The sequence below is a fragment of the Crocuta crocuta genome, unplaced genomic scaffold (genome assembly GCF_008692635.1).
Source record: "Crocuta crocuta isolate KB4526 unplaced genomic scaffold, BGI_CrCroc_1.0 scaffold457, whole genome shotgun sequence".
Taxonomy (NCBI): domain Eukaryota; kingdom Metazoa; phylum Chordata; class Mammalia; order Carnivora; family Hyaenidae; genus Crocuta; species Crocuta crocuta.
In genome coordinates, this window is record NW_027531318.1 from 4,373,025 (window position 1) to 4,391,427 (window position 18,403).

The window sequence follows — 18,403 nt, forward strand, 5'->3', positions numbered from 1 at the left end:
TAGGTGATTTCTAATTTATTTCTGATAAATAAGATTGGAATGAACATCTTTGTGGGAAAAACTTGTTTCTATACTTAGGATTCCCCCCCCCCCACCCAGGGTTTTAAAATTATTTCTTAAAGCTTTTGAAAAATACTTGCCAAACTGTTTGCCAAAAAGGGTCAGCTNACAAGATGGTATATTATTACTTACATTCATCTCTGTAGTTAATCTGTGTTTATGTGTAAAATTAGTTTGATGTTTTATACTATTTTTTTCAAGAATTTATTTTTAAGAGTTCTTGAAAAATCCGTAGTGATCTCTAAGGAAATGCCTTAGAGAAATGGCCGTTCTCTTCAATTTTTCTCAATGGTTTGAGCAATTGATAATAAATATACACTGTTTCTTTTTCCCAGAGATGAGAGTATTAATAAAAATGCTGAATCTTCTGTTTTCTTTCCATATACTTTGGAAGTTAAACTATAAGCTGATTTTAATTATGAAGTTAATTCTTAATTAAGAAAACAAAAGTCTTCTGCACAGATGAGCAACATTTCAAATGAACATCTGTCAAAAATTTTAATTGGTAGTAAGAATGTGAAATATTAAAATTTTACCATTCATTCATTGTCAGTAAACCTCTTCTAACTACATATTCTTCTATTTAAAATTACTATTATATTTCTTAATTTCAGACATAACTCTCCTTGATTTCTTAGTTTATCAATTTTCAGGAACACCAACAAAATTTGGAGATATCCTGGAAAAATTAGAGACCATTCCTCTTGTCCTCTCTTTGCAGTATTTGATACTTATATAATGATTTTCATTTCTTGTATTTTTCCCTTTGTTATTTTTAAATAAGAAATGTAAACCTTTATCTCTGTCCTGTTTAGTCACCGAAACTGTATGTATGGGTTTCCCCTTCCTGTGCTGATTTCTGGAAGCTGCCTCCAGGCAGAAAGCCTTGGAATGGTGAGGGCACACCTCATTTGTTTCTTCTTGCTTGAGATCACAGTCCTGTGTTGCTTGTTGTTACAATGCCTGAAAATACCTTTTTCTCATATTTTATTTCCTTTTCTAGTTGCTGGTGGCAGGGAGATAATTTGAGATCCTCATGGCTAGATGTTGGAAGTCTTTTAATGACTCCTTAATTGTTAAATCCAGTGATTGTTCCAGAGCCCTTAAATAAAATTCTTTGGAATGATACTGTCAAATTCCCCTTCTTTTGAAATTTTCTTCTCTTGATTTTTTAAATACCACTTTTTCCTGTTTAGCTCTTCTATTTCTGACTTTCCTTTCTTCCTTTTTTTATTAGATTCTCTAACTTTGGTACTTTAATTATAGTAATTGCAATAATAATTATAATAACAACAACAGTAGAGGTCACCATATCAAATCCTGTGCTAACTTTATACCTATATTTGCATTTTAATTCATAAAGCAACTGCTTAGTATTCTCCAGGGCTCTGTTTTCTTCCTCCTCACATTTTGTATACTCTAGTCTCTAAGTTATTGACCCCTCCTGTATGCTGATGACTTACATTTGTATTTTTAGCCCTTATATCTGTACTGAACTCCGCATCCTTATATCCAACAATCTGTAAGCATTTTCAAAAGGCGCATCAGTCTAATACAATCTGAATGGAATCCCTCTTTGCTTCTCTCTTTTTATCCTATTCTTTATCTTTGCATTATTTAATCTGTAGTTAAACACACAAACAAAACAGAAATATACTTCGCATAAGCAAACATACAGTCTGTATGTTAATGTAACCTCATTATTTCTTCAGTCTGGCCCAGCTGCTCCATTCCTACCATCCTGGTCTCATTGTTGCTCTCTTCATCTTCTGTCTGTGCCTTTGTACCAGCCTAACTGCGCTCCGCCTCTACTTGTGTCCCTCTGTAATGTTTCTAAATTTTAAATCAGAATGTACTTCCTGCCTTAAAGTCTTCAACCCTCCTTTTTCTGTCATTGCTTCTCCTTAGATCTCCCTCTTGCTGCTGCTTTTACACACACTAGGAGTCAGATCATTCCTTGACTGTACCATGCTTTTCCCCCAAACTTTTGTTTGTGTTGCCTCTGTAGCCCCAACTTTATCTGGCTGACTCTTATTTATTCATTTCTAGAACTCAGTCACTTGTTTCCAAGTCTTTTTCCTTTTAGCTCCTGCAGCGTCCTATGCATAGCTCTAGAGTCGTGTCGATTATGAACATAAATGAGCTTTTGTTTCTGTTTCTTTTGCTGTATCACGACGTCCTAGAAGACAGTACGTTTTTTAGTTCATGTTTCTAACCGGAGCACCTACCTAACTAAGTACTTGACTCCCAGTTCATTTTATGATAGTTTCTTTTATTATTATTATTATTATTACACTTCTTTTAAAGTTTATTTATTTTTGAGAGAAGAGGAGAACATGAACAGCAAAGGGGCAGAGAGAGAGACAGAGAGAGAATCCCAAGCAGTCTCTGCACTGTCATCGTAGAGCCCAATGCAGGGCTTGAACTCACAAACGGGTCAGATTATGACCTGAGCCAAAATCAAGAGTTGGTTGCTTAACCGACTGAGTCATCTAGGCGCCCCTTGATAGTTTTTATCTTAAGTGGTAATAAAACTGTCCATCCTTTCCCAAGACTAGAAATATGGATGTTTTTCTAGTTTCTTCTTTCTTTGTCACATGTAGCCAGTTCCAAGTCCTTGAATTTTGCTTTCACTTGGGCATTATGTGTTTGTATTTTTTTGTTCACATGTTTGTTCATTCAACAAATTTCATTAAGTGCTACTGTGTTCTAGGCAGTGTATTAACTATACTGCTTGCTTAACATTGCGTTGAATTTGTAGAATTTGTGGATTAATTTTTGCAGAAATTGCATGTTTACAAGTTTACTTTTTCATTTAGAAACAGGTTTATCTGAGTAGATAAATATAATTTTAGGTACCTGAGGAAGATTTTATAAGTTCGTATTCCTCATTTTTGGTTTTGTACATTTCCTTTAAAGCTTATATTCTTTTCCTGTTGTGAATGAGGTTTTTTACCTTGTTACATTTTCCACTTTGTCATTGCTCATGCATGAGAAACTTTCAGATGATCTTTTATCTGGCCAACTTATTAAATTTCTCAGTAGTTTTTATCGACATGGATTTCCAGTTATTTGTTATGTCATTGAAAGATATCAGGGTTTTTTTTTCTCTAGGTATTTATGAGTTTAATTCATTTTTTGTGTCTTAGTACATTGCTTAGAACCTCCAGTATAGTGTTGAATAAAGCAGTGATACTTGGCATCCTACTTTTATTCTTTTAATGAAAATGCTTCTTATCAGTCCTTGCTAACCCTGATATTTTATTTAAACTTGCTTTTAAATATATATTTTTCAGAGAGAGAGAGAGTGCATGTGCACAAGTAGGGGAGGGACAGAGAGAGACAAAGAATCTGAAGCAGGCTCCAGGCTCTGAGATGCCAGCATTTCGGCTTTTTTTCTGATTTGCAGAATTTTCTGATTTTTCTGGTTTAGTTAATACAGTGCTGGATTTGATTGTTAATGTTTTACTTACTATATTTTAATTTCTAAGTGAGGTTGGTTTATAATTTTCTTCCATTTATTTCATCTCTGTTTTTGTTTTAGAATAATGCTAGTTTTATAAACTGTTAAAACATTTCAATTTTTTAATGTTTATTTATTTTGAGAGAGAAACAACGTGAGTGGGAGAGAGGCAGAGAGAGAGAGTTGAGAGAGAAGCCGAAGCACACTCCACGCTGTCAGCCCAGAGCCTGATGTGGGGCTTGAACTCACAAAACTGTGAGATTATGACCTGAGCTGAAATCAAAGAGTTGGGCACCCGACCAACTGTAGCACCCAGGTGCCCTGAAGCATTTCTTTTTTTTTTGCTTGCATTAGATGATATAGTGTTATTTTCTTTACATAAATTGAGGACAAAACATACAATCAGATCCATATTATATGGATTACATTATTACAAATATGTAATACAAATATATTACAAGGCATTTAGGGAGGTGTGTTTTCTTACCCAACAGAAAATTATCTGAAACCTACCTTCAAAATGAAATCAACTTGTTTAAAAAGCTCTATCCCTGGCTCCTTTCTTGTTTAGAATGTATCCTGATTGTCACTGAAGTATCAGTAAAAGGAATTAACAAATTCTGTCTTATGAGGCTAACATTCCAGGTGTTCCAAAAAATCATATTCAACACATTCTTCAGCTGGCTCAAGACCCTTGGGCCATCTGTAACCGGGAACTCTAAGGTTGGAGGCCCCTAGGTGTCGGCAGTTTTTTTAATTAGAAAAACTTCAGATTTGAACTGTTTAAATAACCGGAATTAGTCATTTCTTAAAGATGCAATAGAATTTTCCATGAACATCTTTCCATTTCAGAAAATGGCTGTTTCTTGGCATCTTTATTTCCCTAAGTAACTTATCAGGAGCAAAGTAAGAATTCTTTTAACACCTGTTGAATAAATATTCTCTAGATAAGGTTCTAGGAAATGATTCTCTAGATAAGGTTTGTTGTATTAACAGAGTTCATTGTAGTCAGAGAAACATTGTTACCTTGGCTGATTCACCAGGATATGGAATTTCTCTGGAAGAGAAATACTACATGGAAATCTGTCTTCACGGATAGATTTCTTCAGAGAAAGATGCTGTTGGTGGTAGTCTAAATTCACAGCTAGCATTTAAAGGAAAACAGTCTAATTTGTATCATTGTGCGTAATTACCATGTGTAAAATGACCAAGGGTAATCATTTTATGTATGTATTCATGTTTGGAGTTATTTTACTGTTCTCTCTTTTAAATCTTATTCTGTGATTTGGCTTCATTATAATTATTTTATAGGTAAGTGATATTTTAGAAGTTAAAGTACTCTGACTCAGTGTATCCATTCACATTTCCCTTTTTAAATTCAGTATTTTTAAGTGTTCATAAAACTGGGTACATTATAGTTGTAATTAAACATCTGAATATAATTCTCGTATTTATATAGTAAAGCAGTGGTTCTCAGGCAAGGTCAGTTTTGTACCCAGGGGACATTTGACAATGTCTGGAGACTTTTTAGTTGACACAGTAGGGGAATGCTACTATTATCTAGTGGGTGGAGGCCACAGATGCTAGTAAACATTTTAAAACACACAAGATAGCCCCCACAGCAAAGACTTATCAGTCCCAAAATATTGTGCCCAGGTTGAGAAACCCTGTTGTAAAAGGAAAGATAAATATACAAATATGAATACACAGTATAAAAAGGTGTTCTCAGACATGTGCTTTTTTTCTACAGCTGTTAGAATTCTAACTTCATACAGTGATATTGTCCTTATGCAAAGTGTATGAAGAATATTCTGCTCTTGACTGACATCTAGTGAGACCTTTCAAAATAAAAAGTAAAGCTGGAGGTTGAGATTAGGCATGTAAATCAGTTACTGCTAATGCGTATTTTTCCCACTGTTAGGAAATTCACAAATAAGGAACCTAGAAAGAGATTAAATGATTTGTTTATGGCAACTGAGAAATTATAGCTGTATAATGTAGTAAATTCTTAGCTGAAGAATTATATCTCCTTTATCTTTCACTTATATATTCCTGATTTAATATTAGAGCTTAGAACATAAAAATCTTTCTTTTGATAGTTTTTGGAGTTACCCAGGTGTAAGACTTTTTGTATTTAAAAAAAATTGCCTAAAATGATAGACTTTTAGAAACAAAGGAGACCTGTGTGGTTTAATCTGATTCCCTCATTTACAGACATTTAAAAATTCAATTTCAGAGAGATGAAGTGATCTAATCCAAGTCATACAACTTGTTAGTGCCAGATCTTGAACTGGAACCCACAGATCCTGACTTTTAGTGCATGATTCTTTTAGGGTGAGGAAAAGTTACTAAGTACACTTTGGATTCTGTTTGAAGCTTTTATGTTTTTTTTTTTGTTTTTTTTTTTTTTACCAAATCATGAATATTAATACTATTATTTTTCTTTAGAAAGAACATATACACCTGTATGCATGTTTTAAATAGATTTGTATGTATTTTCTATGTCTCATGTTTTATTTAGTTTTTATTTGTAACTGTTATGCCAGTTTAAACATGAATATTTCACATTTTCCACAGGCAACGACACCTCCAAATCAAGGACGTCCAGATTCTCCTGTCTACGCTAATCTACAAGAACTGAAAATATCCCAGTCTGCTCTTCCCCCGCTCCCTGGGAGCCCAGCAATTCAGATTAATGGAGAATGGGAAACTCATAAAGATAGTTCCGGGCGTTGTTATTACTATAACAGAGGAACACAGGAAAGAACCTGGAAACCACCTCGTTGGACCCGGGACACAAGCATAAGCAAAGGAGATTTCCAAAGTCCGGGAGACCAAGAGGTATGAGTGATTAAGGAATCAACCGGTGACTTAACCAAACTTTCTCTGTTTCTAGTATTCAAGACAAAAGAAGTGAATAGGTTTGTTTCTTGGTATTAAAATGATAGAACACTTGAAACCTCTAAGATACTAAATGTTCCTTTCAGGTTTCGTTATATTAATGCTTGTTACTTTCTAATGTCTAACTAATAGACAGTAACTAACCTTACAATGTGCTTACTAGCTCCAGAATTAACTCCAAGTGGCTTAGTGCCAGTAGCCTCCCTCACGTTATAGAAGATACTAATTCAGTTATTGTTATTGCTAAATCAGTGACATTTTTTTTAAAAAAGGAAAGAAAATACAGATATGACTTAGCCAAATAAATAAAAGTAAAGTTATTAACTGGTTAAAACAGACATTTTTCGATATTGGTTTGCTATGGCTACTAAGATGCTTCTCAGCTTTTGTCAGAGGTACAAGGTCACTTGTTTTTTTTATATGTAAGGAAAATAAGTAAATATAATTCCTTTGCTATAAATGGGCCACCCCTGTAAAGTATGACCATTCACTCTCAAATCATTATTTTCTCTATCAAGTGTTCATACTACGTGACCCCCTACAGCTCTTTGAGGCTGATGCTGTGAACTTGGCCAGCCATATTTTGAGTAACTCTCATGTCCAAAGTCTGGAAGGATTCTTTGGGACTGTTCAGACATGCAGGAGAGACTTGGGTAGAATTGATAGAACAGAGTTAATTTATCCTGTTTGATAGATGGAGGCCCCTATACCTGCATAGAACACCTTGGTCTTATAGGAAGAAACTGGATTGTGTAATAAAAACAGAACTCCAGTCACATAGGAACTGGAAAAATCAGGTAGCAAATGTTGTATTTAGCAGAATCTGAAAGCTTTTTGTAGTTAATAACTCCTCTTCTTGTCCTATTTTTCAGTAGGTTATTTATAGCTTTGGTTTGGTGGTAACTTGTACTTTTTAGTGTTCAAGAATGTGATCAAGAATAGTGAGAGAAATTTGTTCATGTGTTACTATAATAAGAAAAGTGTTGGGAAAATTGTTTGAATTGTAGACCTAGAAAGATTTAAAATTACATTGTCCTGTGTATGAATAAAAAGTAAAATTTAATAATGTGGAAGAATGAAGGATTGAATTAAATTATAGAATAATTTAAAGTACACACAGAAACTTTAAACTTGATTTTAGCTTTCTGTTTTAATAAATAGAGTGATTGTATATCAGTCTCAACTTATACTACTAGTCTCTACACAAATTGTTTCAAAATAGATATTTCCATAGTAGCTGGAGCACATTTTCCAGTAACCTCTTGGGAAAGATTGCATATAGGATGTAATATGGAGACTTTGTGTGTGAAAATGTTTATATATTTTTTAAATGTTTATTTATTTTGAGAGAGAGAGAGAGCGAGAGGGAGAGGGGCAAAGAGAGAGGAAGAGCAAGAATCCCAAGCAGGCTCAGCACTCTCAGCACAGAGCCTGTCGTGGGGCTCCATCTCAAAAAGCATGAGATCATGACCTGAGCCGAAATCAAGAGTTGGCTGCTTAACTGACTGAGCCATCCAGGCGCCCCAAAAAGGTTTATATTCTGCTTTTATATTTAATTGATAGCTTGCCTGAGTATAGAGTTTTAGGTTGGAAATCATTTTTTCTCATAATTGGAAAAACACTTTGAACTTCACTTTATGGCGATATGGGTCAGCTGCTTGCAGGGAGTCTCCAGTGTCAGAACCAGTAGGTCTTTCCTTTTAGACTTAATGAGTCCTCATAGAAGTCTTAAAGTCTGCAGGAAAGCCAAGGTTGCAAGGGTCTTGGTAGTCAGCATTTAGTTTGCATATAGTCCCTCAGTCTCTCCCCTTTTGGCTTGGTACCCATGTCCCAGTTGTGCATGTTGTCTTCCAAACCAAAGTCTTAACTGTTTTTCCGTCTTAAGAGGGAATGAATCCCTGTACTTCTGCTGGGAAAAGAGAAGGGTGAACACCTAGCAGTCAGGCCTGAAGGAAAGGGATTCTGGCAATTTTAGTGCTCATTGCAATACCCTACCTTCCCCCCAGTTCAAAGAGGACCTAATACTGTCAGTTCCTGAGCCATTTGAAGATTCTCATCTGTAAAGTGGTTGGATTTCACTTCCTTCTCCAACTCCACCTCCTACCCCCACCATTTTAGACTTTGCTCTTTGCAGATAATTTAGTCCTTTGTTCATCTGAGTCTCAGCTTCCAGAGTTTTGTGACTGTTGTCTCTTCTGTTCTCCCTCTTCTTGGGAGTTTAGGTCTTTTATTAAAGCATATTTCAGTACTTCTAGTGGGGATTGAGAGGAAATAAGTGTTCAATCATCCATCTAATTCAGTCTTACTATTTTAGTGTTTAGCTAGAACCAGTTGTTCTCAGCTGGAGACAGTTTGTCTCCATGTCTGGGGACATTTTTGGTGGTTAAAACTCAGGGAGGGCTAGTGGCATCGAGTGGGTAGAAGCCAGAGGGGCCTTCAAACACCTTATGATATACAAGAAAGCTACCACAATGAAGAATTAGGTCCTAAATGCCAATAGTGCTTCCGTTGAGAACCCTGCCTTATAATAATGTGCATGCTTATCAAAGTCTAAAGTTAGTATCTTCTTGCTCTTTAAAGCCATACGAGAACCATGTGCTGTTTGCTATTGTTGTCTTTTATTTCTATTTTTAGCTCCCTCATTGTTCTACGTGGTGACTCTTAAAATTTGCCCTCATATTCTTTTTCTCACACTCCTTTATGCAAATTAGATATCTTGGATAACTTTTGTCTTGGATAACTACTGTCTTAAGTATGTGCTTTTAAATTTGCTTAGTGAAGATTTATTAGTGATAGAATCTAGTTTTGTCTAGAAATTTAATTTTCCTCATTTTTTTAAGAATACCTTTACTTGATAATACAGTTCTGAGTTGACTGTTTTTTCCTAGTTCACTGAATATTTTATTCTCCGGTCTTCAGGCTTCCATTATTGGTATTGGAAGTTCAACTGTCAGTTTGATTGTCATTCCTTGAAGAGCAGCTCATCTCTTCTTGCTGGCAGCTCTTAAATCTCTTTGTCTGTAATTTTCCTATGTTGTGATTAGGTGAGGGTATCTTCTTTATTTCCTGCCAGGGTTTTCTTGAGGTTCTTGAATTTGAGAAGCCTTATGAGTTCTAGAAAAGTCTTGGTCATCTATATATAGCCTCTGCCCCATTTCCTCTTTCCTTTCATTCTGGAACTTTGATTGGTTGAATATTTAATCTGCTTATGTTGGTCATGTCTCTTGATTTTCCTTATACTGGTGTAATTTATCTCTAGGTCTCTCTGTGTTTCATTCTCAATTTTTAGATGTAGTTCCTGTTCACTATTCTTCATCTTTGTTTTTACATCTTTTTTTCTGTAAGTTTATTTATTTATTTTGAGAGAGACAGAGAGTGCAAGCAGGGGAGGGACAAAGAGAGGAAGAGACAGAATCCCCGTCAGGCTCTGCACTGAGAGCCCAGTAGGGGTTCAGACTCACAAATGGTGAGATCATGACCTGAGCTGAGATCAAGAGTTGTATGCTTAACCAAGTGAGCCACCCAGGCACCCCCTTCTTTATTTGATATTAAACCAATCCTTGAATATTAAAAACATGCTAGTTTTTATCTGGGGGAGCTGTTCATCTTATTACTTTGAAAAGTTTTAAACCTAAAGAGTAGAATAGTGAACATCCATATAGTAGATAGCCTTTGTCAAGATTTACCAGTTTTAAATTTTGCTACATTTGCTTTATTTCTCTCTCTCCTTTTACCCTCTACCCTCCAGTAATTTTTTTCTGAACCTTTTAGATAAGCCAACATAATATTTTATTTTCTAAGTATAAGGACATTCCCCAGCAAAACTGTTCTGGGTTTTTTTGTTTGGTTTGTTTGTTTGCTTTGTTGTTTTTTGGTGAAAAGTAATTTATCAATTGGTATATTATTTAATATACAGTTAATCTTCAGTGTTTCTCACTTGTCAAGTAATAATCTTTATAATTGTTTTCCTACAATAAAAGATTCAGTAAGGGATCAGATATTTAATTTGTCCTATCTTTTTTGTTCTTTAGTCTTTTGTTTTTTATAATTGTAGTATATACAGTCTTTAAGAGTCGGATTATGCTGCTTTTCTGCTGACTCTTATGGTGTTTTGTTTCACATCTTGTCCATGTATGTGTGTTTTAAGATGAGATTATAGTTCATATATAGGAAGTCTTTGATGCTGGGGTTTACAGTCTGTTCCATCAGAGCAGATTTGCTTTTGTTTCTGCCAGGAAGTTAGTATCCTGTGAACATTTGAAACTGAATTTTCAGCTTTAGTGTTTACAGGCCACCTAGGTAGGAGTAATTTGGATTGCATGAAGACTGATTTATGGGTGGAGATTCTCCCATTTTCCCTCATTTATCTGGGAAGATCCCCATGATTTCCTTTGTGTGGGATAAAGGGACAAAATTTGTTTCTGGTTCACTTGATAATCTGAGGGTATAATTCTTGGGGGTCCCAGTTATTTATTTTCAGGGGGGAATCCTGTTAGACTCCCTACTTTTGGTAGTCTTGAATTCTGTTTCCCAATGCTTTATGACTTTGAAAACTAATGTTCTAGTTTGGGGTTTGGGAAATGCCTTCATAGAGAAAGCTGGTCTTTATATCTACCTATCTTGATTCTTGCATCTACTTAGTTCTTAGTTCTGAGTATTTCTTAGTCTATCTGTTGGCTTCTTTATGATGTTTTAAAAAATTTGGGGTGCCTGGGTGGCTCAGTCCACTAAGTGTCCAACTTCAGCTCAGGCATGATCTTTACGGTTCACAAGTTTGACCCCTGAGTTAGGTTCTGTGCTGACAGCTCACTTGCTTAGATTCTGTGTCTCCCTCTCTCTCTATCTCTACCCTGATTGCGCTCTCTCTCTCTGTCTCTCTCTGTCTCTGCCTCTGTTTCTCTCAAAAATAAACATTTTTTTAAAGAATGTGTTAAAAAATTTAATATATTGAGGGTGCCTGGGCACCTCAGTCAGGCTCTGTGTTGACACAATTCCTGCTTGGGATTCTCTCTCTGACCCCTCCCCTGCTCATTCTCTCTCTCAAAATAAATAAACTTAAAAAAAATTAACATTTTAAATTGTTTTAATCCAGGTACCCATTTTAGTACCTACATGTCATTCCCTGTATATGGAACATCTGTGTAGCCCCCTTTATTTCTACTAGGCCATCTTTGCTGCAAAATACATACCCCAAAGTTACTGAGCCAAGTATCCTGTTGAATGGAATTATGAGTATAGTGCAGTTAACATTGATAGTGCTTGCCAAAAATAATCTTAATTTTATTTAGTTGCCACTAAATATCTCTTTTCTAGCAGTAAACAATCAGGATCTTAAAGGTACTCCTGGTTCTATAGAGTAATAAAACACATTGAGATACTAGAGGTTTCTTTTCATGGAAGAAAGGAGTATCTTACTGCACAAAAGTTGGGAAATTATGGGAGCATTTTGTCAACTAGAAAGTCATATTTACGAAAAAATTGATTTGGTGACTTTGTTACATAGATTAATTTTACCAGTTTTTTTATTCAGGTATATTTGACATATAATATTATGTTAGTTTCAGGTGTATAACATAATAATTCAGTATTTGTGTATATTGTAAAATGATCACCACAGTTAGTCTAGTTGATATCTGTCACCACTTTTGGTTAAGAATTTTTGGTCTTGTGATGAGAAGTTTTAATATCTACTCTCTTTGCAACTTTCACATATGCAATACAGTATTATTAACTGTGATTGCCATGCAGTACATTATATCCCCATGACTTACTTTGTCACTGAATTTTATGCTTTTTGTCTCCTTTGCTTATTTAACCTGCCCTCCCCACCTCTGGCAACCACCAGTTTGTTCTCTGTATCCGTGAGCTTGTTTTGTTTTGTTCTGTTTTGTTTTGAGGATTCTACGTAAGTGAGATCATATAGTATTTGTCTTCTCTTTTTGACGTATTTCACTTAGCATAATGCCTTAAGGTCCATCCATGTCACAAATGGTAAAATTTCATTCTTTTTTTTTAATGGCTGAATAATATTCCACTGCATAGATTTCTCTGTTTCTAAAAGATTTTATTGTACTTTGCCCACATGAACTTATATTTTAAGTAGTCTCAATTAAGTAAAAATAAGTCCTGATTTTTGCAATAAATTTTCCATTAAAAAAACAACAACAACATTCCTGTTACAGAACATATATGGCTCACTTTATGCAAGGCTTCTGCAAAGCTGTCTATGTCAGTTTTTGTGTTATGTTATTAGTATGTTTATGTCTTTAAGTTACTTCTAAAATATTGAGAATCTACACATTTTACTGTTTTAGACCAAATTATGATGGTAGAAAATGTAGTCAGATTAAGTAAGATTTAATTGCAGAAACTATTTTACCTAAAAGTGACCTGAGAAAGGTCATTGTGCATGAGAGTTAATCTAGTAAATATTTGTTGAATGAATGCTGCTCACATTATGGTGCTTCTTGTTTGAAAAAAGTAGACATTAGGTTTTCTAAGTCTTAATCGCTTCTGTGTCTGGATTCTCTCATGCTTTTATATTTTTATTAAGAAATTATCTTTTAATGTTCATTTATTTTTGAAAGAGAGAAGAGAGAGAGAGTGAGAAAGAGAGAGTGAGAGAGAGACCGAGTATAAGCAGGAGAGGGGCAGAGAGAGAGGGAGACACAGAATCTGAAGCTCCAGGCTGTGAGCTGTCAGTACATAGCCCAATGCAGGGCTCAAATTCACGAAATGTGAGATTATGACCTGAGGTGAAGTTGGGAGCTCAACTGACTGAGCCACCCAGGCACCCCTCTTTCATGCTTTTAAAAGTAAAGTATACCTAAGTTATTTCCATACTGAATGTTTTCATCTCTTTATCATGTTTGAATTTTTCAGTACCATTTTTTCATGTTTTGAAGTTTAGTTTCCGACCATCTTTAATAAACATTTGGTTGAATGAGTTAGGAAATCTTGCCAATAATTTAGAACATTAAAATACAGTAATATAAAACTAATGTCTCTCCCCTCTCAGTTTCACACATTAAAAAAAAATTCAAGACCTATTTATTGAGCACTGTTGTTGGCCAGACATTTGGCTAGGAACCTGTAATATCATGGTGAATGAGAATTTTCAACAAACTCAGAGTTATGAAGTACCCTTATCCCCTATTTTGCTTACAGATAGATTTGTATACCCATACACACATTCCTGTCAGTTTTTAACCTGATTTTGGCTCAAAAGCAGCATTAAATAGAAAGCAGCATTTTATCTCTCAGTCTGAAAACATTGTTTTCAGTTTTATTATGGTGAATTTTTCTAGGGTTGTATCATTGTGCTAAAATAACTATTGTTACTTTCACCTTACCACTTATAGTGTACCCTTTGGAAGACTAACAATTTGTTTTGAAAACGTTAAGATATAGTCAAGATATCTTAGTGCTTCAGCCAAATATAGTTTATTGCTTAGATTTGCAATTGCTCCATATATATATTTGTATATTCAAAGAAGAAAAATCCTTATGTTTCTGACTATTTATAGCTTCTTTCATCAGAAGAAAACTACCACAGCATTTGTTACAGCCAGTCAGATAGTCAGTGTGGTTCTCCTCCAAGGGGTTGGTCAGAAGAGTTGGATGAACGTGGGCATACCTTATATACCAGTGACTATACTAATGAAAAGGTACATTCTTTTTTTTCTCATCTAGTTTTCTTGGCAGAATCCTCTCATAAAAATAGTTGTGTACTGAAGTTTGGTATTTCAGAAACTCATGAAAGCATTCTTTATTGTAATTTTTTGTCTTGGCAATTGACAGCATGAAAATTCATTATAACTACTGATTCATGGTTTTAAACTGTTTATAATTACAATGATTCTTGTGGTGTCAAAACCCATTTAAAATAGACCTGTATAAGAGTAGACCTATTGAATGTCATTCTGTTTAGACTTCTTCAATAAGCATATTTCTTTTTATTTTTTGGGAGGAGGAATGGTTTTTGGGAATCATTTTTTCAGCATGTGTCACTATGATATACCACCTCACTTTCTATACTCCTTTTCTTTTTTAAGCAAGTTATGTAAAACAAAAACCATGAATCTAGTATTTTATGATTAATTAACTAGTTTGGGAATGCTCATTGAAATTTTATGTATTTACATCTGGTATCATCAGAGAAGGTAAGGTTGTGCTTGCCTAGAGAATAGACATTTGGGAATAAATGGAGATGGGTTTATATCCTTCATTCCTGCTTTAAATTATTTCACACTAGAACATAAGGAAACCTTAGTTTTCATTTTTTTCACAATAAAGATCATATGTTTATGTTAGCAGTACTTAGTCTTTTGTCCCTCATATTCCCTGAATTATATTGTATGAAGTTTTATTAGTATCACTTAAGTCATATGGGGTTAGAAATTTGTTGGCTACAGGAGGTAATTCCTAAGGGTTTGCATTAAGTTTGGCTTAAATTGTTCAATAGTTTTATATTTGAAGATATAAAAAAAAGTCTCTTGTTAATTTTTCAACCTATTTTCAGACTAAGTGTGGCTCTGTGTCCAGTGTATATGTGTATCTATGTATCTTTATGTTACATATTTCTTACATTAAGTGGTGCTTGGCATTGGAACTAGCTTGACACTGTAAGAGAGGGAAAAGAAATTCACATTTAGTATTGGATGTAGTTATTTTTACCAAACTTAAAATACAAATCTGTTAGTGTAAGTTTGTAAATTTCTTTTACAGTGTTGCTGAGCAAGTATAATATAATTCATAAGAAAATATCTAATATCTCTGATTATATAAGCTTAACTCACTTTTACTTAAATTTAAAAAGTGACACCTGTTTTGTTTTTATAGTGGCTCAAGCATGTTGATGATCAAGGGAGACAATATTACTACAGTGCAGATGGATCTCGGTCAGAATGGGAATTGCCAAAGGTAATAAACCTTAACACTGAATTTCTGTTTTAAAATAGTAGGTAAAATAATATCTGAAAATGGCTTAGCAGATTTACTTTAAAATTTTTATTCAACTTTTAAAAAATAAGACTTGTTTTCAGAATTCACGGAGAATCTTTTGCCTACATTTTTCTAAGATGTGTATTATCTTGATAATACTATATAGTACTGATAATTCCTCTTCAAAACTTCTTTTGGTTTTAACTTGAAACCAGTTTTTCATCATTCCTAGGATAGAAGAATCTCCTTGAGTGCTAATAATGACCTCGTATATCTAGTTATCTTGACTGTATTGAATTTTCTACATGAGGTTGGTTTTACATTTAATCTTTTTTTTTTTAATGTTTATTTTTGAGAGAGAGAGAGCATGCAGAGTGTGGGGTGGGCAGAGAGATGGGGACAAAGGATCCAAAGCTGGCTCTGCACTGACAGCAGCGAGCCCAATGCAGGGCTCGAACTCACAAACCCTGAAATCATGACCTGAGCCAAAGTCAGACGCTTAACTGACTGAGCCACCCAGGTGCTCCTAATCTTTTTTTAGGAGGAAAAAAAAGCAAGTCAATATTTCTAGTTTATTCTCGTATGTAAATATGTGTTGTAATTGTCAGATTAGCAACATGTGCTGATAAGATCTTTTGGGGTCTCACTGAATATCTCCTTTCAGGTAAGTGCACTAGGGCTGAGCTTAAAAGGCAGGGGGTTTCATAGTGTCAGTGATGATAAGTTTCATATTTTAATTATAAAACTCCTATATGCAAAGAGTTATGAAAATATCACATTGTGGGTTTTTTTTTAAGACTTAATTTTTTTAGAACAGTTTTAGGTTTACAACAAAATTGAGAGAAGGTACAGAAATTTCTCATATATCCCCTACACATTCATAGCCTCCCCCATTATCAACATTGCTTACCAGAATGATATATTTTTTTACTAAGGATGAATCTACATTGACACGTCATAATCCACAGTGTCCATAGTCTACCTTGGGGTTCATTCTTGGTGTTATGTATTCTGTGTGTTTGGACAAAAGTATACTGACATGTCCATCATTATGATATCATGTGAAGTATCGTCACTGCCCTCAAGATCCTCTGTTACTACCTCTCCTATCCCCCAGCAGCCACTGATCTTTTTATTATATCTGTAGTTTGGTCACATTGTTTTTATTTAAAATAAACCATAAAAGAAGCCAAGAATGAAGAAATGTTGAAATAAAAATTGAGTATAAAATGCCATAAAACTGCTCCCACATATGTCATGGTTGAAAGTTTTCTATTATAACTCTTTAAAATTATGAAATATAGGGGTGCCTGGGTGACTCAGTCGGTTAAGCGTCCGACTTTGGCTCAGGTCATGATCTCATGGTTCATGAGTTCGAGCCCTGCGTCGGGCTCTGTGCTGACAGGTAGCTCAGGGCCTGGAGCCTGTCTTCAGATTCTGTGTCTCCCTCTCTCTCTGACCCTCCCCTGCTCATGCTATCTCTCCCTCTCTCTCAAAAATAAATAAAACATTAAAAAAATTTTAATTATGAAATATAATTTCGTAAAGCATTCATTTTTTTTTTCATTTTCATCATCACTGATATGTTTGAAATCTGATTCCGAAGGTAAAACCATATTTACCTTTTAAATTTGGAAGTTGTGTCAGCCATTCAGAACCCTGTAATATTTTATAAACCAGATAATAGCAGTTGACTGATGCTCTAGTAATAGTTAGGATTTTTTTGTTTGTGAGGTTATTGTTTTGTTTTGTTTTACCAAGAATTAAATATGAAATGGCCTAATTTTTCTTTCAGTAAAATTTTTAGTGGGAGATAGGAATCCAAATTAAATAAAATAGTGAGAGTTAAAATTTTTAACTTTTAGGAGAAAAGAGAAATTATAGAATACATCGTCTATTATTTTGCAAAACTGTTACCATTTATAAATATAATCCTATTTAGCGATTAAATTGGAAAGAATGGATGGTGAGAGCCAAAATATGTAATACCTCTGTGCTGGGAAAAGAATATATATTTGGGGACAGTTATTCAGTACTGAAACCTATGTAACAGTGATTGGTTGTATTGGGCTTATAAAATTTGATATCTGATTTTACTTAAAGATACCAGAAGATAAACCTGCTGAAAGTTTAGTTCACTGAAAATGATTTAGATTATAGAAGGCCAATATTTTATTAATATAGTAGTAATTAAATAATTTAAACATATATTAAATTTTTGTTTTACTTGACAGATTCTCATTGTAGCTTATATCAGTATGTCAAATATCATTAGAGTTATAGAAAAATCTTACTGTATTGCATCTTCCTTCATAGTAGTTTCTGATTACCTGGAGTAATGAGATCAAACACAAGCCTTCTTTTGAGTGATTTGTCTTAGGTCAGGGTCCACTGAGAGAAGAGGCTTCCAGGGTGACCTTATGTAAGGAGCAATTGGAAACTATACTTAACTGGTAGCTAAATATTTCTATTTGTTTTTGTATTAACTCGTATACTTGGTCTGAAGACTTAAAGGTTCAGTATTAGGAAACCTGCTTGTGGAGATGTTCTGGATGAAAGAAAGAAGAGAGGCAAGGGACTGAGTGATATCAAAACCTTTAAGGGTAGTTCCACAACAATGGAAATGAGTGCTGATTGTGACCAGGATTGAGTCATTAGTTTTGTGGTATGATCTCATTTTCTGCCAACATTTGCCACTTGGACAAAGTCAGAATGGGCAATTTCTTGAACTTCTAATTAAATTGGATGTGGGGAGGTTTGATTTGGGTACAGTGAAATTAGGAAATAAGGCAAAATGTTTTAGAACCACTATTTAAAGGATTTTTACTGTATAATAAAGAAATTATAGGTTAAATTTTGTATTCTCAACAATGTACCACTTAATAAATCCAGAATAAATTCTGTCAGATAGTCTTGTAACTCCCAGTGTAGATACATATTAGAAACCTAGCTGACTGAATATGATAAAAAATAAATTGGAAATATTTCAGGTGAGGGGTGCCTAGGTGGCACAGTTGGTTGAAAGTCTGACTTTGG

General features: G+C 34.5%; 1 protein-coding gene across 3 annotated transcripts in view; it reads left to right on the forward strand.

Annotated features, from left to right (window-relative positions):
• ARHGAP12 (Rho GTPase activating protein 12) overlaps positions 1–18,403 on the forward strand; it is a 118,201-nt gene that overhangs the window by 57,313 nt on the left and 42,485 nt on the right. For 2 of the 3 annotated variants that reach the window (XM_077771757.1, XM_077771758.1), the window contains exons 4-6: positions 6,101–6,364; positions 13,951–14,091; positions 15,266–15,346. In XM_077771757.1, coding sequence (XP_077627883.1) covers positions 6,101–6,364; positions 13,951–14,091; positions 15,266–15,346 — 486 coding nt within the window. The remainder of the gene's footprint in view (positions 1–6,100; positions 6,365–13,950; positions 14,092–15,265; positions 15,347–18,403) is intronic. The other variant, XM_077771759.1, reaches the window with a different exon arrangement.